This window comes from Pelophylax lessonae (genome assembly GCF_965119305.1).
Source record: "Pelophylax lessonae genome assembly, chromosome: 1".
Classification (NCBI taxonomy): domain Eukaryota; kingdom Metazoa; phylum Chordata; class Amphibia; order Anura; family Ranidae; genus Pelophylax; species Pelophylax lessonae.
Genome location: NC_138768.1, coordinates 716,003,105 through 716,023,362, shown reverse-complemented (window position 1 = coordinate 716,023,362; position 20,258 = coordinate 716,003,105). Strand labels below are relative to the sequence as shown.

Sequence of the window (20,258 nt, the reverse complement as noted above, 5' to 3'; positions counted from 1 at the left end):
ATATTCACAGATTTCTAAGTAATGTCTTCCACTGCAGCAAATGGCTTGTAGTTGTGAAAGAACTGTCTGGGGGGGGGGGGGGGGCCTGATGAGCGCTCTTGTGGTTCATTAAGTCTTTCTGCTCTTCAGTGACTGTCTGCCCGTAAGGGAGGTACTAGCAGACAGCTATACTGAGAGTCTGCATGAGCCTGGCATTGCACCCATGATCTTCTAATCACAGGTGTAATGCGCTTCAGGCTCATAAGAAAAAAGATAAATAAATGCACATTTTTTTTACCTGCAAAAAAAAAAAAGTGCATTTATTACTTTTTTAAAAAGTCAACTTATCCTTAAAGGATACAGAAAGTGCAAGTCGTGGCCGCTTGACTCAACCGTATCAAAGATGCAACGGGGTGCGTTTTTTATGCGTTTTATATTTATTCCAATGGAGAGGTGCATTTTTGCTGCGCTTTTTAACCAGGCTGAACTAAGAAAAATGGTCAGCTGCGGTAGGAGCAGCTGTACTAACTATCCAAAGTTAGTACAGCGATCTCCCCCGCTGAGCTGTTGTGTTCTGACAGGGGGACAGCCCCCTCTCCCCCCTGCAAGAACACTCCGATCAGCACTCTCTGCCATTGGCATTGGCCAAACTGCCAGTTTCTGTTGGACCCGCTGGCATACACATGGCCCAAACGTCAGCAGATTTTTTTTTTTTTTAACCTGCCGGTGTCACCTGGCATTCCGCCCATATGTACGGGGCTTAACAGGGGCACATACAGCAATAAAAAAAAAAACCTGACAGGTGTTTTTATACCTCCCATTATATCCAAAATTTAACACGTTTTGCCTTAAATTATACTTTAACCCAACTGAAAATGATGAACAAGTTACTTACTTAGTATTCCTTGCCTCCATGCCCTCTGCCCATAGAAATCCAGAGCTCCATTAGGCGTCTCTAGAGGGTCTGGGTTAGGATATATCACAGAGGGCTAGAAAAAATAAGAAAATCACAAAATTTACATAAAGTGGTATGTTTATCGGTTTAACCAGACAAACTGAAAAAGGGTTTACATAACCAGTCTAACTATAAGACTTACAATGATTTATGAAGAAGTTCGCAGGACATTGAACATCTCTTTCAAACTGAACTGTTTTAGTCTGACTGCTGTATTACACAAATGAGGACTAAGAAGAACTAAACTCAAACATCTCATGTATCATTCCAAAACCACAACTGTGTTATAACTCTGAGTACTCTGGTAAACGTAGAGGGTGTCTATTAACACTGAGTATTGGAAGAGAACTTAACCTAAAGTCAATTTAAAGCTTAGTCTAATTCCGACTTTTAAATAATTTGTTTGGGCAAAGCTGGCAAAAACAAACTATTTCCTTTACGAATTGCTGCGGCTGCTGTTAGTGCTGCATAAAATGTATGTAGAATCAGCTACATAAAGTATACAGTGTTTTGCATACAGGAACTTCCTGTCCACTGCCAGAATATAATCAAGTCAGGCTGAGTGCTTCTCAGCCATTCACAAGAAGCCTTGCATTTTTATAAACGGATGCAAATCTGATTGACTAAAGGTGGACAGATAATGTAACTATCTTCACCACAGCCACTCATAGGAAGCCATAAATTTATTGATAAAAATACAAGGCTTCCTGTGAATGGCTCAGCAGCACTCAGCCAGACTCGGCTTTGTTGTTGCAGCCAGCAGACGGAGGTCCCTTTACCACTGCCGACAAACAGTGGTCCATTCTGTATGTAGCTGATGCCACATACAGTATATACAGCAAAGACAGCTGTTGAAGCAATAAGAAAAAGAAGCAGCTAGTTTGGGCCAGCTTGGCCCAAACGATTTAAAGTGAAAGGAAAGATGGAGTTAGGCTTGAATATTTTTTTTTATTATGCATAGGGTGAGTAAAGATCAGGTTTTTCTTGTTGTCCCCACTGAGGAGATCCAGTATCTATTTCTGTCTGTTTAAAAATCTGATTTGTCACTATGTCAGAAACAGGAAAAATATTACATATAAAAACATACATACACAATGTATGTATGTAAAAAATGCTGGGCATTATCCCCTTGGTGCTGACACCTCCTGGCCCTTTAAGGGGTTTCAGATCCCGGGGGGCGGGGTTTAGGATCATGTAATCACATGATCGGAAAGATCCCGATCGCAAGCAGCAATCGGGAGCTATCTGCTAGTAACTGTCCCAGGAGCACGCAGGGCACGCGCTCTCGGCACAGCTGTTTTTGAAATGTGGTATTCAAATATGTGACCGCCCAGCACCAAGGTCCACCCGCTGAGAGGCCGCATATTTGTATGCCATCGGCGGCCAAGAGGTTAACATCACTGACACATTCTTACTACTGTAACAACAGCTCTAGCATGCCGGAACTGGAAGCCAACTTACATTGTGATTACAAAGAAGAGCAGCTTGATGCTTGCGCTCCTGTGCGTAATATGCAGCCTGTTGGTAGTAGAAGCCGGGATTCTGGGTCTGAATGGCAGTCAGCCCCAACTTAATAGCTTCATCAAACAAGTCCCCAAAAGCCTGAAACCTGTAAGAAACAGTCAGAACCAAAATGTAAGTTCCCTAATTATGGGCAGTTAAATGGTGGAAGTTCTTGATGTTCAGAACCCCATTTTGTGAGGCAAGAAATACATGAGTAAGCTAGACTTGGAAGTATAATTGTGTTATTTCTAGGCCATCATGATGAAAACGACATACATTGCAAGGTAATCTGTCCTAGACATAAGAAATATTACAAAAAATGTAAAGCAATCAGAAAAAATAAATCTGATGCGTTCCAGGAAGTCATTAATACAAAACTATAATAAAAATCCCATTAACAATACTGCCTGAATGTAAACCACTTACTGTAACATAAACCAATATTTCAGCTTTGCCCTTCTGCTATCTCAGTGTAATTTCAATTATCTGCTGGTCGGATGACAAGACCCTGTGACTTCTCAAGACCAATCACAAGCTTCTACTGCATGCCAAGAAACTGCTCTTTTGTCCAAAAGGCACGCAGTAGCTGTGTGACCATTGTTTATGCCAATTCATGGATAGCCTACCAGTGACTCCATCTACTAATATAGATTGATACTTCCTTTAGAACTGCAACAGGATAGGAATGTAAAAACACTAAGCAGATGCATCCCACAAGTGTACTTAGAATTCGGACACATACGGGAAAATTCATAAAGAGTATTGTAGACACTGCAAACTGGCAGTATTTCTTTCATAATTTGTTACAGTCATCGCACTAGTAAGAGGCTCCTGAATTTGGCACACATAATGGTACTAGTACCAAAACTGGTGCACAGCTTTCATGAATTAGTCGCAGGCCATATTAAAGGATAAGTTCACCTTTTAAAAAGGATAATAAATGCACATTTTTTTTGCAGGTAATAAGTGTGCATTTATAATTGTTTTTGTTTAGGAACCTAGAAAGCATTGCACCAGCGATCAGCAGATTGCTGATGCCATGCATGCCTCCTGCAGACTGTCAGTGAAAGCTGTCTGCCTGTACATCGTACAGGCAGGCAGTTTCAGACTGACAGGAAGAATCAATGAACTCATTAAGAACTACAAGCCGACAGTGTTGTTGTAGTCCATGCATTCACAGAGCACTGTGAATGAAGGACGCTGTCAAAAAGGGGGATCAGGAAAGGGGGAGTTCGGGGGCCAGTACATTTGTAACGTTTTACACCCTGAACATGGGTTACATGTTACACGCTGAACTTATCCTTTAAGGGGGCTATACCATCATATACATTTTGTTTGCTTTATTGAACTCCCCCCACCCCACCATAGTGTGTAGAGTTTGCATACTGTTTAGACATCCAGGCAGCATGCTCAAAGGACAGCTCAGCACTGCCCATCTTCTTTTTGCACAAATCAATGTGCTTTCTGAACTGAGCAATGGCATCTAAAGGGGTGTTGTGCTGGAAACAAAGTCGGCAGATCTGAAAAAAAAAAAAAAAAAAGAAAAGACATAATGGAGTGGTAAATTAATAAAATACTGCCTAAAATCTAAACTGTGCTTGTAATTCATAAAATGCTATCTCACCTTATAGTTTATAAAGCCAGCCATAGTTTTAATTTCCAACATGTTTGTTTCATGAGCCCTCAGTTCATGTACCAGGTTATAGGCTGTTCGGTAATTCCTAACACAAGCAAATGACAAATCATTTGAAGAGAATAGTAAATATGTGAGAAATTATTTTGGCACATGCCATTTACATGATACTACTATGTTCTCCAGGAAGCTTATGTTTTTTTTCATAAATATTTTTCATTGCTTGAAATGTCTTCTAAATAAGCAAACCATATTCCCAGCTCCAATAGTCCCACTGCTGATGCTGTAGCTACTAGTTTGAAAAATGTTCTGCTGTCACCCCTGTCAAAGCCAGCCATCATATCATACTGGCAGCAGTATAGAGAAGGACCATGGGATTTCTGCAAGATGGATAGGCAGTGGGACCTGGGATCAGAGTACTGTGACAAAAGAGGCAGGCTGCAGGTGTAAGGAGGAATTTTAGGAATAAACAATACCAAGCTAAATACTAGGGCAAACAAGGGGAGGAGGAGAGGGAGAGGGAGAGGGAGAGAGACTAAAGGTACAAAAACATATACACTTCCTTTGAAAATGAAGAAATGTTTGGGTCACATTCAGATATGAGAAGCTTTTGGCTTTCCACCTTTTCTCCTCTGATGCAGCATTTGGCGTTAGGCTGTGTTCATATCGGTGCTCTGCGGTTTCAGTGCAGCACAACTAAATGCATGATTTACATGTGGTTTTAGGTGCGATCCCATTGTCTTCTATTAGACGATGCGCTTTCATGAAAAAGCATGAGCTAACAGAAGTCGCACCAAAACCACATGCAAGACATGCATACAATCATGTTGCACCCAATCGCAGTGCAGATTGGGGTTACGTATTAGGTGTTATGGTTACTTATTAGCGTTAAAGGATAAGTTTAGTCAAAACCTAACTAATGCTAATCCTGCTCTATGCCTCATTCTAAACCTAGTCTATCTAACCCTGTAAAGCAAAAATCACTGCACTTACCTTTTCTGTGGCCAATCTGGTCTGGTCCTTCGCTGAGCTGTCAGCAGCGGCTTCAGTGTGGAGGTGGCTGCAGGAGAGGCACTCAACAATGAAAGCCCCATACTAAGTCTATGGATCACATTACTTCCCATTCATTTCACAGCCATGGTCGGTCCTCTCTAGCACACAGCTATCGTTGCTGGGGAGCAGACCAGATCGGGTGCAGAAAAGTTAAGTACAGCGATTTTTGCCTTACAGGGTTAGATAGATTAGGTTTAGAATGTGGCACAGAGCAGGTTTAGCATTAGTTAGGTTTTGCCTGGACTTATCCTTTAAGGTTAATTTTCTAGAATAATTCAGGGCTTGGTTAAGGGGGGAGGTTATGGGTCCATTCACACTAGCGCGACTTGTCAGGCGACTTGGTCGTCTGACAAGTTGCCGTGGGTCGCTCGCCATTGAATAGTACAGGACCCGTTCTAATAGGAGCGACACAAGTCGCTCTGACTTAGAAAAAGGGTCCTGTACTACTTTGGGGCGACCTGGAGGCGACTTGCATTGACTTCAATTATATGAAGTCCGTGCAAGTCGCGCCGAGGTCGCGGTGCACGCTGTGCACTGCGACTTAACAGGTCGCCCCACCAAGTCGTGTCGCCGCAGTCTGAACGGGGTCTAACTGTGGGCTAAATGAGGAGCTACATTACATTTAGGTGTCGGAGTACATACTTTTGTTACTTGTTTGTAGTCACTGCTACAAACTTAAGCTAGGTGCACACTGGAAGTTTATATTTTCATTCAACCCAGTGGGCTGAATAAAAAAAAAATTGAGAGGTCACCATATTAACCGATGTTGGTGCAGCGATCTCCCCTGCAGAGATATTGTTTTCAGACATGGGAGCAGTGGGAGGAAGTGGGGAGCAGCACACACTGATCAGCGCTCACAACCACTGGCTGAAAGTGCTGTTTGGATGATGGTTTTCCAGCATACTTATTTGACAGAAGACTGCTTCTGTCGGACAGGCTGCTGCACACACTGGCTGAATGTCAGACGGTTTCTGTTGAACCGGCCAATATTTAACCCGTGTGTACTAGCCTTTAGGCCCTGGAATCTGGGCACCTCAAAACAATATATAGCCTACCTTTCTCTTGTCCTAAATAACAAACCAACTGGCATTAACAACTTTGTATACCATAGTAACCCTATAATACTGTATAGAAGACAAAGTGCATTACTCACTTCAAGGCATTCTGTGTATCCTGCTTCAGTTCACTGAAGAAAGCAATCTTAAATTGATGTCTTACAAACAGCAGCTATAAACACAGAAAACAAAAAGGTTGTAATGTTTCAAAAGTATACTTCAATAATGAGATTGTATATTTATAACAACTGTCAGTTTTCATTCTTAAAATGTTAGCACTGTACATCAGCGGGCCACTGGCCTTTAGGCCCCCATTCACAGCAGTGCGATTTTATCCCCATAGACTTCAATGGAAATGCACCAAAAGTATGTAAAATGCATGGAAATGCACTGTGAAATACATCATGCTGCAGGCGTACAAATGTGAACAAAGGCTTAAGCTGACCATACGAAGTTTGTTTGGTTTTTTTTTTTTCCATTCAGCTAGCAGGCTGAATGAAAAACAAACTAACAGATTCCTCCATTCATCCAAACATGGTGGAATGAGGAATCTTCCTCACCACTGTCCGGATACACTGATCAGCAGCTGAAACCACTGATCAGTGGAAAATTTTTCAACATGTTCCTTATGCATAGTACCCAATGTGCTGAATGTCGGGAGACCATTGGCCGGTTCACTAAAAACCGGGCGACATTCGGCCTGTGTGTATGTTGGCTAGTCGGCTGTTGGACGAGCTTGATGGAAAACCAGTAGCCAACTGACTCCTGATCAGTGCTCTCAGCCAATGACTGAAAGCGCTGACTGCTGTTCTGGCGGGGAGCGCGTCCTCCTGTCAGAACACAACAGCTCAGCAGGGAGATTGCTATACTAACATTGGACTGTAGATACAGACAATCTGACCAGTGTGTACCAGGCTTTAGACAGAAGTCGATTAAACAAAACAGGGGAGCCCACACAACTGAAAATTGGCCAGTCCCTGCTAGACCGGCCAAATTTCATCAGTGTATGGTACGCTTAAGAAAAATAGTTCACACCTACATGTGGCTGCACCAGCAACCACCCACAGTGAAAATTCGCTGCTCTTAGGAGAATGACACCCCACACATGTAAAAACGCAATGCATTTGCAGGTACCAAAGGGAACTTGCATAGTCAAAAAGGCCATGCGATCTCCCTGCGCCTGTGCATGCACCTTTTTTTGTGGAAACACAGGCACGGCAGCCCATTCATTCATGGGCTGCCGTGCCCACGCAAACGCGGGCCACAAAAGCGCTAAGGTATGAACCTAGCCTAAACCAGCCTATACAGATTTACAAAATACAGTCTTTTTGTTCAACCAGTGGGTTGAATGGGAAAAAAAAAGAAAGAAAAAAAAAAAAAAAAAAACAGACCCAAATCCTTTATCTACACATTCAAGGTGGATGGAGGAATCACTTATGCTGAGCTATTGAAGTTGATTTAATAAAAACTGGAGTGCAAAATCTGGCGCAGCTGTGCATGGTGGCCAATCAGCTTCTAACTGCAACTTGTTCAATCAAAAATTTAACCGAAAAAAAAAAAAACCTGCAAGCTGGTTGGTTTCTTTAGGTGCCTGCACACAAATGTGGTTTAACATGAAGGCACTACATGACTTTCCTCAACCTAAACTGTCTGCAGGGTGCTATATAAACATGCCTTTTAGCCAAGTGTCAATGAAGCAAATACAGGGAGTGCAGAATTATTAGGCAAATGAGTATTTTTGAGGATTAATTTTATTATTGAACAACAACCATGTTCTCAATGAACCCAAAAAAACTCATTAATATCAAAGCTGACTATTTTTGGAAGTAGTTTTTAGTTTGTTTTTAGTTTTAGCTATTTTAGGGGGATATCTGTGTGTGCAGGTGACTATTACTGTGCATAATTATTAGGCAACTTAACAATAATCAAATATACAGTATACCCATTTCAATTATTTTTTTTTACCAGTGAAACCAATATAACATCTCAACATTCACAAATATACATTTCTGACATTCAAAAACAAAACAAAAACAAATCAGTGACCAATATAGCCATCTTTCTTTGCAAGGACACTCAAAAGCCTGCCATCCATGGATTCCGTCAGTGTTTTGATCTGTTCACCATCAACATTGCGTGCAGCAGCAACCACAGCCTCCCAGACACTGTTCAGAGAGGTGTACTGTTTTCCCTCCTTGTAAATCTCACATTTGATGATGGACCACAGGTTCTCAATGGGGTTCAGATCAGGTGAACAAGGAGGCCATGTCATTAGCTTTTCTTCTTTTATACCCTTTCTTGCCAGCCACGCTGTGGAGTACTTGGACTCGTGTGATGGAGCATTGTCCTGCATGAAAATCATGTTTTTCTTGAAGGATGCAGACTTCTTCCTGTACCACTGCTTGAAGAAGGTGTCTTCCAGAAACTGACAGTAGGACTGGGAGTTGAGCTTGACTCCATCCTCAACCCGAAAAGGCCCCACAAGCTCATCTTTGATGATACCAGCCCAAACCAGTACTCCACCTCCACCTTGCTGGCATCTGAGTCGGACTGGAGCTCTCTGCCCTTTACCAATCCAGCCACGGGCCCATCCATCTGGCCCATCAAGACTCCCTCTCATTTCATCAGTCCATAAAACCTTTGAAAAATCAGTCTTGAGATATTTGAGTGGCAAGTGGCATCTTGGCAGCTGCACGCTTGACTTTTCTCAGCTCATGGGCTGTTATTTTGCGCCTTGGTTTTTTCCCACGCTTCTTGCAACCCTGTTGACTATTTTGAATGAAATGCTTGATTGTTCGATGATCACCCTTCAGAAGCTTTGCAATTTTAAGAGTGCTGCATCCCTCTGCAAGATATCTCACTATTTTTGACTTTTCTGAGCCTGTCAAGTCCTTCTTTTGACCCATTTTGCCCAAGGAAAGGAAGTTGCCTAATAATTATGCACACCTGATATAGGGTGTTGATGTCATTAGACCACACCCCTTCTCATTACAGAGATGCACATCACCTAATATGCTTAATTGGTAGTAGGCTTTTGAGCCTATACAGCTTGGAGTAAGACAACATGCATAAAGAGGATGATGTGGTCAAAATACTCATTTGCCTAATAATTCTGCACTCCCTGTAGGTGAATAGAAAAACAGGCCAGATTTTGTTAAACACTGTCTATCTCCCAGGTAAATAATAGCAATCAGAACAGGTTTTCTAACCTGTCTGATCAATTGTGCCCTCAGGAGAAGTGAGCCTGGATCTACAAACATGACTAGATCACCCAATCCAACTGCAAATAGTTAAATTGACCAACTCTCATAACCGGTCTATACGTTCCTTAATCTAATGCTGGCCATACACTAGCCGAAAAATCCTTCGAAAATCTGTCATTTGGTCCGATCATTCGTTTTTCGTCCAGTTAATGGGCACAAATAGAAAATCGTTTTTAACTTTTCAGAGCCCAAAAATTGAAGGAACAGTTTGGAAAATTCTGCCGAACGATAAATGGAAAGGGTAATGTGTTTCTCGGCCAAACTGTTTGCATTAGGCATATGTGACAAACTGAACGAAAAACGTCCATTGAACAATTTATCGTTCAAAATTCGGTCATTACATGATGGCACGATCGTCTGCTCTCACGGCCGATTTTTCTTTTTTCGAAAAGGAGTTTGAACGATTTGTCAGCTAGTGTATGGACAGCTTAAGGCTGGATACACACTATATAATTTTTGTTGAGATTTCCTTTAGATTTACCTTCAACTATCTAGTGCAAGGGCCTGCCTGACTGCATAAAAATTGAAAGTGTTTAGGGTTTCACCTCATATTATATGGTTTTGGTAAATCTAAAAGGAAGAGAATCTAAAAGACAATTCTATAGTGTGTATCCAGCTTAAGTCAAGGGTATATGTGGGGAGACTTTGCATATTTAAAATAAAAAAAAAGGGATTAACATATAAAAATGACTGAATTTTATCTAAATCAGCAGACTAAACTATATACTTTGTTTACATTGCAATATTAGTATAATCACTGTACCTGATGAGTGGTTTTGTTTAAGAACTCCTTATGGGACTTTATCCTTCTGATTTCAGTGTAGTAATAGGTCTGCGCATGCTCATAAAATGCATTTTCTAACCTAGAGAGAGAGATCAATAATAATAATAAATACTAATAATGTGGGCACCCATATAAAATTGATATGCACATATGGTTTTATGAAATAAACTTGAAGAAAAGAGACAGCAGCCAAACATTAGAAATTATCTGTAGTAGTATGGTACTTGAGATCTGTTTGGCTCCATGTTTCTTTCAGATTTTTAAAAAGTACCTGACATGAACTAAAAACTGCATACCTAATAATGTAGCCCACCAAGTGGTCAGTGTGCGGGAGCACAAAGAGAGATTTTCCCGAAAGATCACAGGCATTGCAAAGAGCAGCAGCCCGTTCTGAAGCAATCAGATCTTCACCTGGATGACAGACAAAATAACAGAAATAAGAACTGGCAGAATAAACAAATGCACATACAAACAATAGTAGACTCTCACTAGGGTGCAGAAGGAGTCTCCTGGTTTTAAAGGACAGGGGAACCTCATTTAAAAAATAAGTAGCACAGTGACAAAGTGGTTAGCAATTCCACCTGGCAGCACTGGGGACATCGACTGGAATCCCAACCATGGCACTACCTGCCTGGAGTTTGCATACTCTCCCCGTGCCTCCGTGGGCTTCCTCTGGGTACTCAAGTTTCCTCTCACACTCCAAAGACATGCTGGTTAATCACTTAAAGACCGCCCCACGCAGATATACCGCGGCTGGGCGGCCCTTCTGCATGAATTACGTACATGTTAGTGATTTCATGCAAAGGGTCTGGGGTGCGCGTCCAATAACAGCAGGAGCTTATCAGCAGGTCCGGCACGTTAGAGGTCTGCCAGGACCTGCCGATCGTCACAGGAGAGGCAGAATGGCAGTCGGCCTATGAAAACAAAGCAGACTGCCAATCTATCAGAGAGGAAGTTGGAGATCTTGTGTTCTGGCTTAGCAGGAACACAGATCTCCGTCTTCCTCCAGTTAGGCAACCCCACACACAGTTAGGAAGCACCCCCTAAGGACACACTTAACCCTTTGATTGCCCCTGATGTTAACCCCTTCCCTGCAAGTGTCATTAGTAGAGTGACAGTGCATATCTTTTTTAGCACTGATCACTGTATTAGTGTCACTGGTTCCCAAAAGCATCACTTCGTGTTAGATATGTCTGCTGCAATGTCGCATTCTGGCTAAAAAGTGCTGATCGCCGCCATTACTAGTAAAAAAAAAAAAAAAAAAAATTCCATAAATATACCCCATAGTTTGTAGACGTGATAACTTTTGCGCAAACCAAACAATATATGCTTATTGTGATTTTTTTTTTACCAAAAATATGTAGCAGAATACATATTGGCCTAAATTGATGAAGAAATTTGTTTTTTTTTATATTTTTTTATTGGATGTTTTATAGCAGAAAGTAAGAAAAAATGTGTTTTTTTTTTCAAAATTGTCAGTCTTTTTTTGTTGATAGCGCAAAAAATAAAAACCGAAGAGGTGATCTAATACCACAAAAACAAAGCTCTATTTGTGGTTAAAAAAGGACATAAACCTTAATGGGGTACAGTATCACACGTGCACGCAATTGTTAGTTAAAGTGCTGCATTGCAAAAAATGGCCTGGTGATGAAGGGGAGTAAACATTCCGAGGCTTAAGAGGTTAATTGGCTCCTGCCTTAATTGGACCTAGATGTGTATGCATGAATGTTGAGTTGAATGATAAGCTTCTTGAGGGCAGGGAGTGATGTCAATGGGCAATATACTGTATATATAAAGTGCTGTGTAGATTGACGGTGCAAAATAAGTACCTGGAATTTTTTTTTTTTTTTTGGATAGAATACGGAAATCAAGGCTGAAATGTCACTTGTAAGAAACAAATATTTAGGGGAAAGTGCAGATCCTGGATAGAATATGTTTGACACTTCTTTATTTGTTTAACAATTTACTTAAATCTTTATCTCACAGGTTCTCTTAAGGAAATATTAAAAACTAAGGCTCAATAAAGTGAAGTTAATTTAGTTATTCAATAAGGTATGAATCAGTGGCAAGTATATACCTTCTGAAATGTATATGTTCTTACACCAGCGGGCGACAGTGATATATTTAAGTATTGATTGATGGCCAGTTCACACCAAAGAAACGCATTCCAGATGCTTTTCTGTATGCATGTTTTTGATGCGTTTCAGTGTGTTTTTCTATGCAGTCCAGTGCATTCCCCCCCCCTTTATTTCTTAACTTTAAAAAAGGACATGTGTGCTCCAGTGCATTTAGATGCATGACGGTGTGTTTTACCATGTCCCAGTACAGTTCAGTGAAGAAAAAAATATAGCATGTTCCACTTTTTTTTTCTGAAATTGGAAATGACCACATTGGCATGAACTATGCCATTGAAAACCATATAACCTACTATCCATGCGTTTTTTATGTAGAAAACAACCGTACTGGACTGCATGTGGTGTGAACTGGCCTTCAGTCTAATATTTTTTAACATTACATAGGAGCACCTGGTGGTAATGGTGTTTTCTTCTGAATTAAAACCACAGCAACCTTTGTATTCCTCCCTTGCAAGCTTTGCCTAAAAAAGAAAAAGGGTGTTATGATGCATGGCACATTTACTTTTATTCATCCATGGTGCTAGATGAAAGGCAGATTAACAACGGAGCACCAATCAGAGTGGTTCTTGATAAGGTTATCTCTGTCACCTATGAGATATTGATTGCATGCAGACTGGAGGCCTAATTTGAATTAAAATAAAATGGAAAGAAAAGTATTAGTCTGCAGCCTGAAGATTGCAAAATACTTCCTTTATTTTCCCTGACTGAGCCAAATTCTCCTTAATTTGTGTCTTACATGTTCCCCCTCCCAGACACTGCAGTTTACAGCAGGAGGATTTTAGCAACAAAAGTACTGCTGTCAGTTCAGAAAGCATTGGGCAGGTGCTGATTGATCATATAATGCAGAGGTCTTCAAACTATGGCCCTCCAGTTATTCAGGAACTACAATTTCCATCATGCCTAGTCATGTCTGTGAATGTCAGAGTTTTACAATGCTGCAACAGCTGGAGGGCCGTAGTTTGAGGATCCCTGATATAATGGATAAGTTCCCCTTTTGGAACATGTTACAAAGTTAAGGTGTAACATGCTCCACTACATATTCTCCTCAACAACTACCTCCCCCCTCCCCCCCCCCATCCCTCCTTTCCCGGTGACAGCGAGTGGTGGATCCTCTCCCCACACCTGCTGTCACATTTCAAAATCCGCACAGCTGTGAGGGGCTCTACCCGCACAGCCACATCATGTATTGACAGCAATCTATGAATGAATAAATTACAAGTCCTGCCTTCCACTGCAGAAGGGGGCTTGTTCTCAATGAGCTGCTTCCTAGTTCATTCACAAGCCCGGGAGCTTTCAAACTGACAGCCCGTACCTCTGTACCTCAGAATGTTTTAGGACTTGTCTGCAGGAGCTGGACATTGCACCCATGGTCCACTTCTTATACAGTTATAATTAAGCAACTGAGACAAAATTAAACTGTTAAATTTGACCTGGGCACTTAGGCTTCATTAAGCTCTGGTCACAAAAGGTTTAAAGAGGTTTTAAAGCCAGGTTTTTTTAATTTTTTTTTTTTTTACCAATAATACCTCCATTAAAGTTGTAGTAAACTCTGGAATGTACTTTTTACCTACAGGTAAGCTTATAATAAAGCTTACCTGTAGGTAAAATTAATATCTCTTAAACGTGCACCGTTTAGGAGATATTCTTGCGAGCAGCAGCTGGTGACATCACCGGCGCATGCGCTTTGAAGGAACGGCATGCCCGTGCCACTCCTTAAGAGCTGTGTGCTGCGGGCGATGTAAATCGTGGCTTGGCCAATCAGACACCCGGAGTCCCTGAACCCACAAGGAAGACCGGGTGAAGATGGAAGCCTCTGCAGTGGTGACAGCGTGCAGCTGGAGAATTTCGTTTTAAGGCAAGTCCTTCATAATGTCTAGTATGCATACTAGCACATTATGGTATTTCTTTGCAGAGTTTACTTCCCATTTTCAGTAAAAAACCTTCCACTAATTTCAATACTTACCCGAGTGAGTCCTGTATTGATCCAACGCTGTGACCATATGCAGCAGCACTGGTTCTCTCTCTCCCTTCTCACAGGCTCAGAGAAAGCAGCGGGAGCCACTGGCTCTTACTGCTGTCAATCAAATGCTATGAGGAGGATGGGGGGCGTGCTGCACTGTGTGAGTCAATAGTCGCACACAGCCTAGCTCAGGGGCAAGTCCGCAGATGCGACCCATCAAATCGTTACTTTTTGAGTGGAATGTTCTATTATCAAATATATTTAACATTAAGACTATAGACACAATAAGGTGTCCGGGTTACGTACCTTACAATTTCCACCCTGGTTGCACATTCTGACTGCTTCTCCTTCCACTGGGCCTCATCCCAGTCCAGTTCATAAAACACAACAACCAGAGCAGGCACCAAGTTCAGATGTTTATTCATCCATCCAGTCTTCAGAATGCCTTTAGGAATGTACCATTCATATGATGTTCTCTGAAGAAACAGGAATACATTTACGATTTATCCAAAAGCATTGAAGGTAGGTGTCAAATCACAGACTGTGCTTACCTTTGTCCTACATTTTGGATATTCATGATCACCGGGTAGCACCTTAAATGAGATGGGCACCCGGTCTGCTCTTCTGTTGGCACAAAATGCATCCCATATCGCTCTGTGGACAGCATTGTATGTTACATCTAGTCCAGTGAGAGTCACAAAGGCCATTGGACGACAGCATAGCTCCACAGGGAAATCCCACTGTGTGGGGCCCATTTTTAAAATAATGGTGCAAACCTTAAAAAGAAAAAACAAAAAGTTAAGAAAAGTAAATGGAGAAGAACAATTATGTTGTTAACAATGCAAAAGGATTTATCTTTTTATACACTGCTCAAAACAATTAAAGGAACACTTTGAAAACACATCAGATCTCAATGGGGAAAAATATGCTGGATACAGATATGGAATGGGTAATGTGCTAGGAAGGAAAGGATGCCACAACATTTAATTGAAAATGATCAACCTACAGAGGGCTGAATGAATTCAAAGACATCCCGAAAATCAAAGTGAAACAAATTATGCAGCAGGCTAGTCCATTTTGCTGAAATGTTTTTTTTTCAGCAACTCAAAAAATGGTACTCAGTAGTTTGTATGGCCCCCACGTGCTTGTATGCATGCCTGACAACGTCATGGCATGCTCCTAATGGGACAACAGATTGTGTCCTGGGGTTTAACCTCCTAGATCTGGACAAGGGCATCACTGAGCTCCTGAATAGACTGAGGTGCAACCTGGCGGCGTCAGATGGTTTGAAACATAATGTTCCAGAGGTGTTCTATTGGATTTAGGTCAGGTGAGCGTGGGGGCCATTCAATGGTACTAATTCTTTCATCTTCCAGGAACTGGCTGCATACTTTCACCACGAGGCCGAACATTGTTGTGCACCAGGAGGAACCCAGGACCCCCTCCACCAGCATAGGATCTAAAAATGGGTCCAAGGATTTCATCCCGATACCTAATGGCAGTCAGGGTGCCATTGTCTAGCCTGTAAAGGTCTGTGCGTCCCTCCATGGATTTGCCTCCCCAGACCATCATTGACCCACCACCAAACCGGTCATGCTGAACAATGTTACAGGCAGCATAACATTCTCCAGAGCTTTTCCAGACCCTTTCACGACTGTCACATGTGCTCAGGGTGAACCTGCTCTCAATCTGTGAAAAGCACAGGGTGCGAGTAGCAGACCTGCCAATTCCAGTGTTCAATGGCAAATGCCAATCGAGCTCCACAGTGCCAGGCAGTGAGCACAGGGCCCACTAGAGGACGTGGGGCCCTCATGCCACCCCATGAAGTTTGTTTCTGATTGTTTGGTCAGAGACATTCATACCTGTGGTCTGCTGGAGGGAATTTTGTAGGGCTCTGGCAATGCTCATCCTATTCCTGCTTGCACAAAGGATCAGATAACGGTCCTGCTGATGGGTTAAGGACCTTCTACGGCCCTGTCCAGTTCTCCTGGAGTAACTGCCTGTCTCCTGGAATCTCCTCCATGCTCTTGAAACTGTGCTGGGAGACACAGCAAACCTTCTGGCAATGTCACATATTGATGTGCCATCCTGGAGGAGTTGAACTGTTTGTGCCACCTCTATAGGGTCCAGGTATCACCTAATGCTACCAGTAGTGACACGGATCCTAGCCAAATGCAAAACTAGTGAAAAACAGTCAAAAAAGAGCAGGTGAAAAATGTCAGTGGCTTCCACCTGTAAAACCATTGCTGTTTTGGAGGTTGTCTTATTGTTGCCAATCTTGCGCACATGTTGTTTATTTCATTAACACCAAAGCAACTGAAACCGATAAACTTCTCTGCTACTTTACTGACCAGATCAAAATCCCAGGAGCTTTATTGACTTGATAAAAAAAGTGTTCCTTTCATTTTTTTGAGCAGTGTATTTTAATATAGCAGGATACACATTCATAGGACCTGGTAGGTACTGTATGTATATTCTTGTTCATGCATCAGTCAGCCTGGACTGCACCGTTCATATAACAAAAGTACATGTAATCAATTTATTAGAACAGAACATATTTGGGGAACAGTTTTGTTCTGCAAAAAATCAAGTTAAAGGATTTAATTCAGGCACTCCACATCCCCTTTTTTGAGATTCTGCATTAAAGTGAAAAACCTGTGAGCAGCTCCCCCCCCCCATATTTACTCGAGCCCGATCTCAGTCCAGCACTGTGCCGAGAACAGTGGCCCTCTTGGCTTTCTCTCCTCACTAGAGATCGAGGCAGCTATTGTCAATCATAGCCTGTGAGGAGAGAGCGAGGGGTGGCCCAGGATCCCGCATGAGTTCCCCCATAGCAAAAGTGGCTTGCTATGGGGGGGGGGGGGGGGAGCCAGCCAGCGACACCAATGGGGGACCCCAGAAGAGGATTAGGGCTGTTCTGTGAAAAACCATTGCACAGAGCAGGTAGGTGTTTATTATATAAAGATTTCCAATAATAATTTAATAAATCCATTCACCATCATAGTGAATAATAAATCCTGACCCCATGTGACACATGCTGACTGGACTTTTTTCAGAGTTTATATTTGTGTTAATTGTTGTTTGGATTTATTAATCACTAGGATGTTGGTGTGTTGATTCATTCATTTATTATTGCTTATAGAGGATTTACATATTTATTTAAAAGGGGTAGCACAACATTTCCTAAGGTTTGCTAGTGTTTTTTTGTGCATTTGTCACATGTATACATGCATCTTTGAACTGTTTAAAAGAGAAGTACGGGAATGCCTTTTTTTTTTTGTTAGAACCATACAGTCCAATGCTACATCTGTCCCCCACCAGCTCTGACACTGAGAACTGAGCGATCAAACACTGCCGATCACTCAGTCCCTACAGCTCTGTGAGCAGAGGGCTGCTGACTGTCAGTCGCCGCCCCTCTACTTACTGTGCACCCACCTTCTCGCTCACTGGAGCGCGGGGGGGGGGGGGGGGAGCTGCTGGCTGAGAGGCTGAGTCGGGTGCCAGTCCAGGTATATGGGCGGATAACGACCATATGGTCGTGTTCTTTCCCCAGCCTGGACAGGCTCTGTGACATCAGCGGGCTTCAGCCTGCTGTCTGCTGAAAACGGGTCACGGGAGTACAGAACGAACTGCATTCCTGTGATCCACAGCAGAAGTACAGCCAAACAAGCTGTGCTTCTTCTTTAACATGGGTTTTGTTAGCTTCAGGCTGAGATAAAAGAGACCCGCTGTCAGTCACAAATAAACACTTGTGTACTTAATATTCAGATGCCCACTGAACTCTATGGGGCTTAAAGAGGTTGTAAACCTCCGATTTTTTTTTTTTTTTTAAACGAACACCTGAAAGAAAAAACACATAATGAGCTAGTATGCATCACATACTAGCTCATTATGAAATACTTACCTAAGAACGAAGCCCCCGCAGTGCCGACCGCTTACCTGTCCATGGGCGACATGTTCTGTCGCCCTTCTTCCGGGTTTGCGGCATCCGGCCATCTGATTGGCTCGAGCCGACGGTAACGGCACGGGGCTCTAAAGGAACGGTGTTCTATCAGAAAACCCTACCCCATCAGATTTCCCTACCTCCGTAATTTCCGGTTTGCGGATCAGCTGTGGCTTTGTCATGCACCAGCTGTAGCCGCGTCACACATCCTAGTGTGCATGCGCGGACTAGGTAGGGAATTTTGATAACATCACAACGTCAGGTAAAATTCCTATTGCGCATGCGCACCAATGGGTCGGCCACGGCATCTCTTATAACAAACATGCATACGATCTCCATGCCCCACACTGCACCGACCAGACAATGGGACGATCCTATTCCCTACCCTCACACGCACGCCCACTGTCCATTTGATAGCTATGTGTCATTGTCGGGTCGGTGCAGTGTGGGGAATTGAGATCGGATTGTCGGGTCGGTGCAGTGTGGGGCATTGAGATCGGATGGATGTCTGTTTTAAGAGATGCCGCTGCCCAACCTGTTGGTGCGCATGCGCACTAGGACTTTTGCATGATCCATTACGATGTTACCTAAATTCCCTACCTATACAATGCATGCGCACTAGGATGTGTGACGCGGCTACAGCTGGTGCATGACGAAGCCACAGCTGATCCGCACCGGAAATGACAGAGGTATGGAATTCTGATGGGGTATGGTATTCTGACAGAACAACAGCACGAGTGGCCATTCCTTCAGAGTGAATGCGTCAGTGATGTCACTGGCTACATGCAAAGTAAATATCTCCTAAACGGTACATGTTTAGGAGATATTTACAGTACCTATAGGTAAGCCTTAATATAGGCTTACCTATAGGTACAAGTTGTAGAGGGTTTCTTCCTCTTTAAATACACACCAGTCTTCTAAGAAGAACCTCCTGTACCTCTTTCTGTGACACGCTATAAGCAACACAGTGTACTAATCTGAAGAGGTGCAATTTAAATAAACGGATTTCTACTTGTTGAGTGCCGTCCCGTGCAGGCATAAGCGTGTCAAAATGCTCAGGCCCCATTTACACCTGTACATTCAGGGAATGCATGCAGAAATGCACATTCCTATATGTGCTCCTGAAAACGCACAAAAACACTCATTGCGCTTGCACAGTTCATTAATGCGCAAGGATCGGTGCCCACAAAAAGTACAGGAGCTTCTCTGGTGCGTTTATCACACAAAGGGCGGGACAGTCAACTAAACAGGCTGCCTATGCTGTGCTGCGGGTATGAATGGGGCCTAAAATGCAGCACTTTAGTGTGCATGAGCTTTTAAAGGAATAAAATGTTGTCACCCCTTAGCCTGCTGATATGAAGTCTGTGTTCAGTCTGCTCTCTCCTCTATCAGCACATGTGTATGCAGCAAAGTCTGATTGGTTCCCACTGATCCCTCCCCCTGTGTCAGAGAGGACAGCAGGTGAGATCATGGCTGACTCTGCAATCTATTCTATATAAAACACATTTCAGTGTCGGTATATGAAGGAATACACAGATGCATTGAATGGTGTTGTTTATGGATTGTGGCATTGCAGCAGGGTGTGCACATGATGGCAGGTACTGGTTCTTCTCTAATACCTGATCAGAAGGCAAGGTCCTCTCCTCTGTACATGTCTCCAGTGTGCGGCCTGTCACTATACAGCTCCCCCATATACAGCACCTATCATCCGGGCTCTACTCCTCCACCTCACACCGACTGTCAGCTGACACACCGCACTGCCCGCCGGGACATCCCCCTGCCTCCATATTTACTTTGGGCAATTGTTTCCATTACACCCTAATATCATCTGAACACAAACTTCACAGAGTATGTCACCCTCCTGCGTTTATAACATGCAACATGTTTATAACGTGATAAATTCCTTTTACTACTACACCAATATTATTTTGGTAACTTTCCATTGTATTCACCGTCGAATTACATTAGACGATGTTCTGTTGCCTAAATATAATG

The 20,258-nt window shown here is 42.7% G+C and overlaps 1 protein-coding gene across 1 annotated transcript in view; it reads right to left on the bottom strand.

Annotated features, from left to right (window-relative positions):
* TRAPPC11 (trafficking protein particle complex subunit 11) overlaps positions 1-20,012 on the bottom strand; it is an 82,462-nt gene extending 62,450 nt beyond the window's left edge. Inside the window, exons 1-11 of the mRNA XM_082243437.1 lie at positions 19,883-20,012; positions 14,872-15,096; positions 14,627-14,796; positions 12,751-12,821; positions 10,522-10,636; positions 10,205-10,304; positions 6,277-6,350; positions 4,062-4,158; positions 3,824-3,957; positions 2,396-2,543; positions 875-968 (exon numbers count right to left, since the gene is read on the bottom strand). Coding sequence (XP_082099563.1) covers positions 875-968; positions 2,396-2,543; positions 3,824-3,957; positions 4,062-4,158; positions 6,277-6,350; positions 10,205-10,304; positions 10,522-10,636; positions 12,751-12,821; positions 14,627-14,796; positions 14,872-15,075 — 1,207 coding nt within the window. The 5' untranslated portion in view covers positions 15,076-15,096; positions 19,883-20,012. The remainder of the gene's footprint in view (positions 1-874; positions 969-2,395; positions 2,544-3,823; positions 3,958-4,061; positions 4,159-6,276; positions 6,351-10,204; positions 10,305-10,521; positions 10,637-12,750; positions 12,822-14,626; positions 14,797-14,871; positions 15,097-19,882) is intronic.
* Positions 20,013-20,258: the final 246 nt, after the last annotated feature.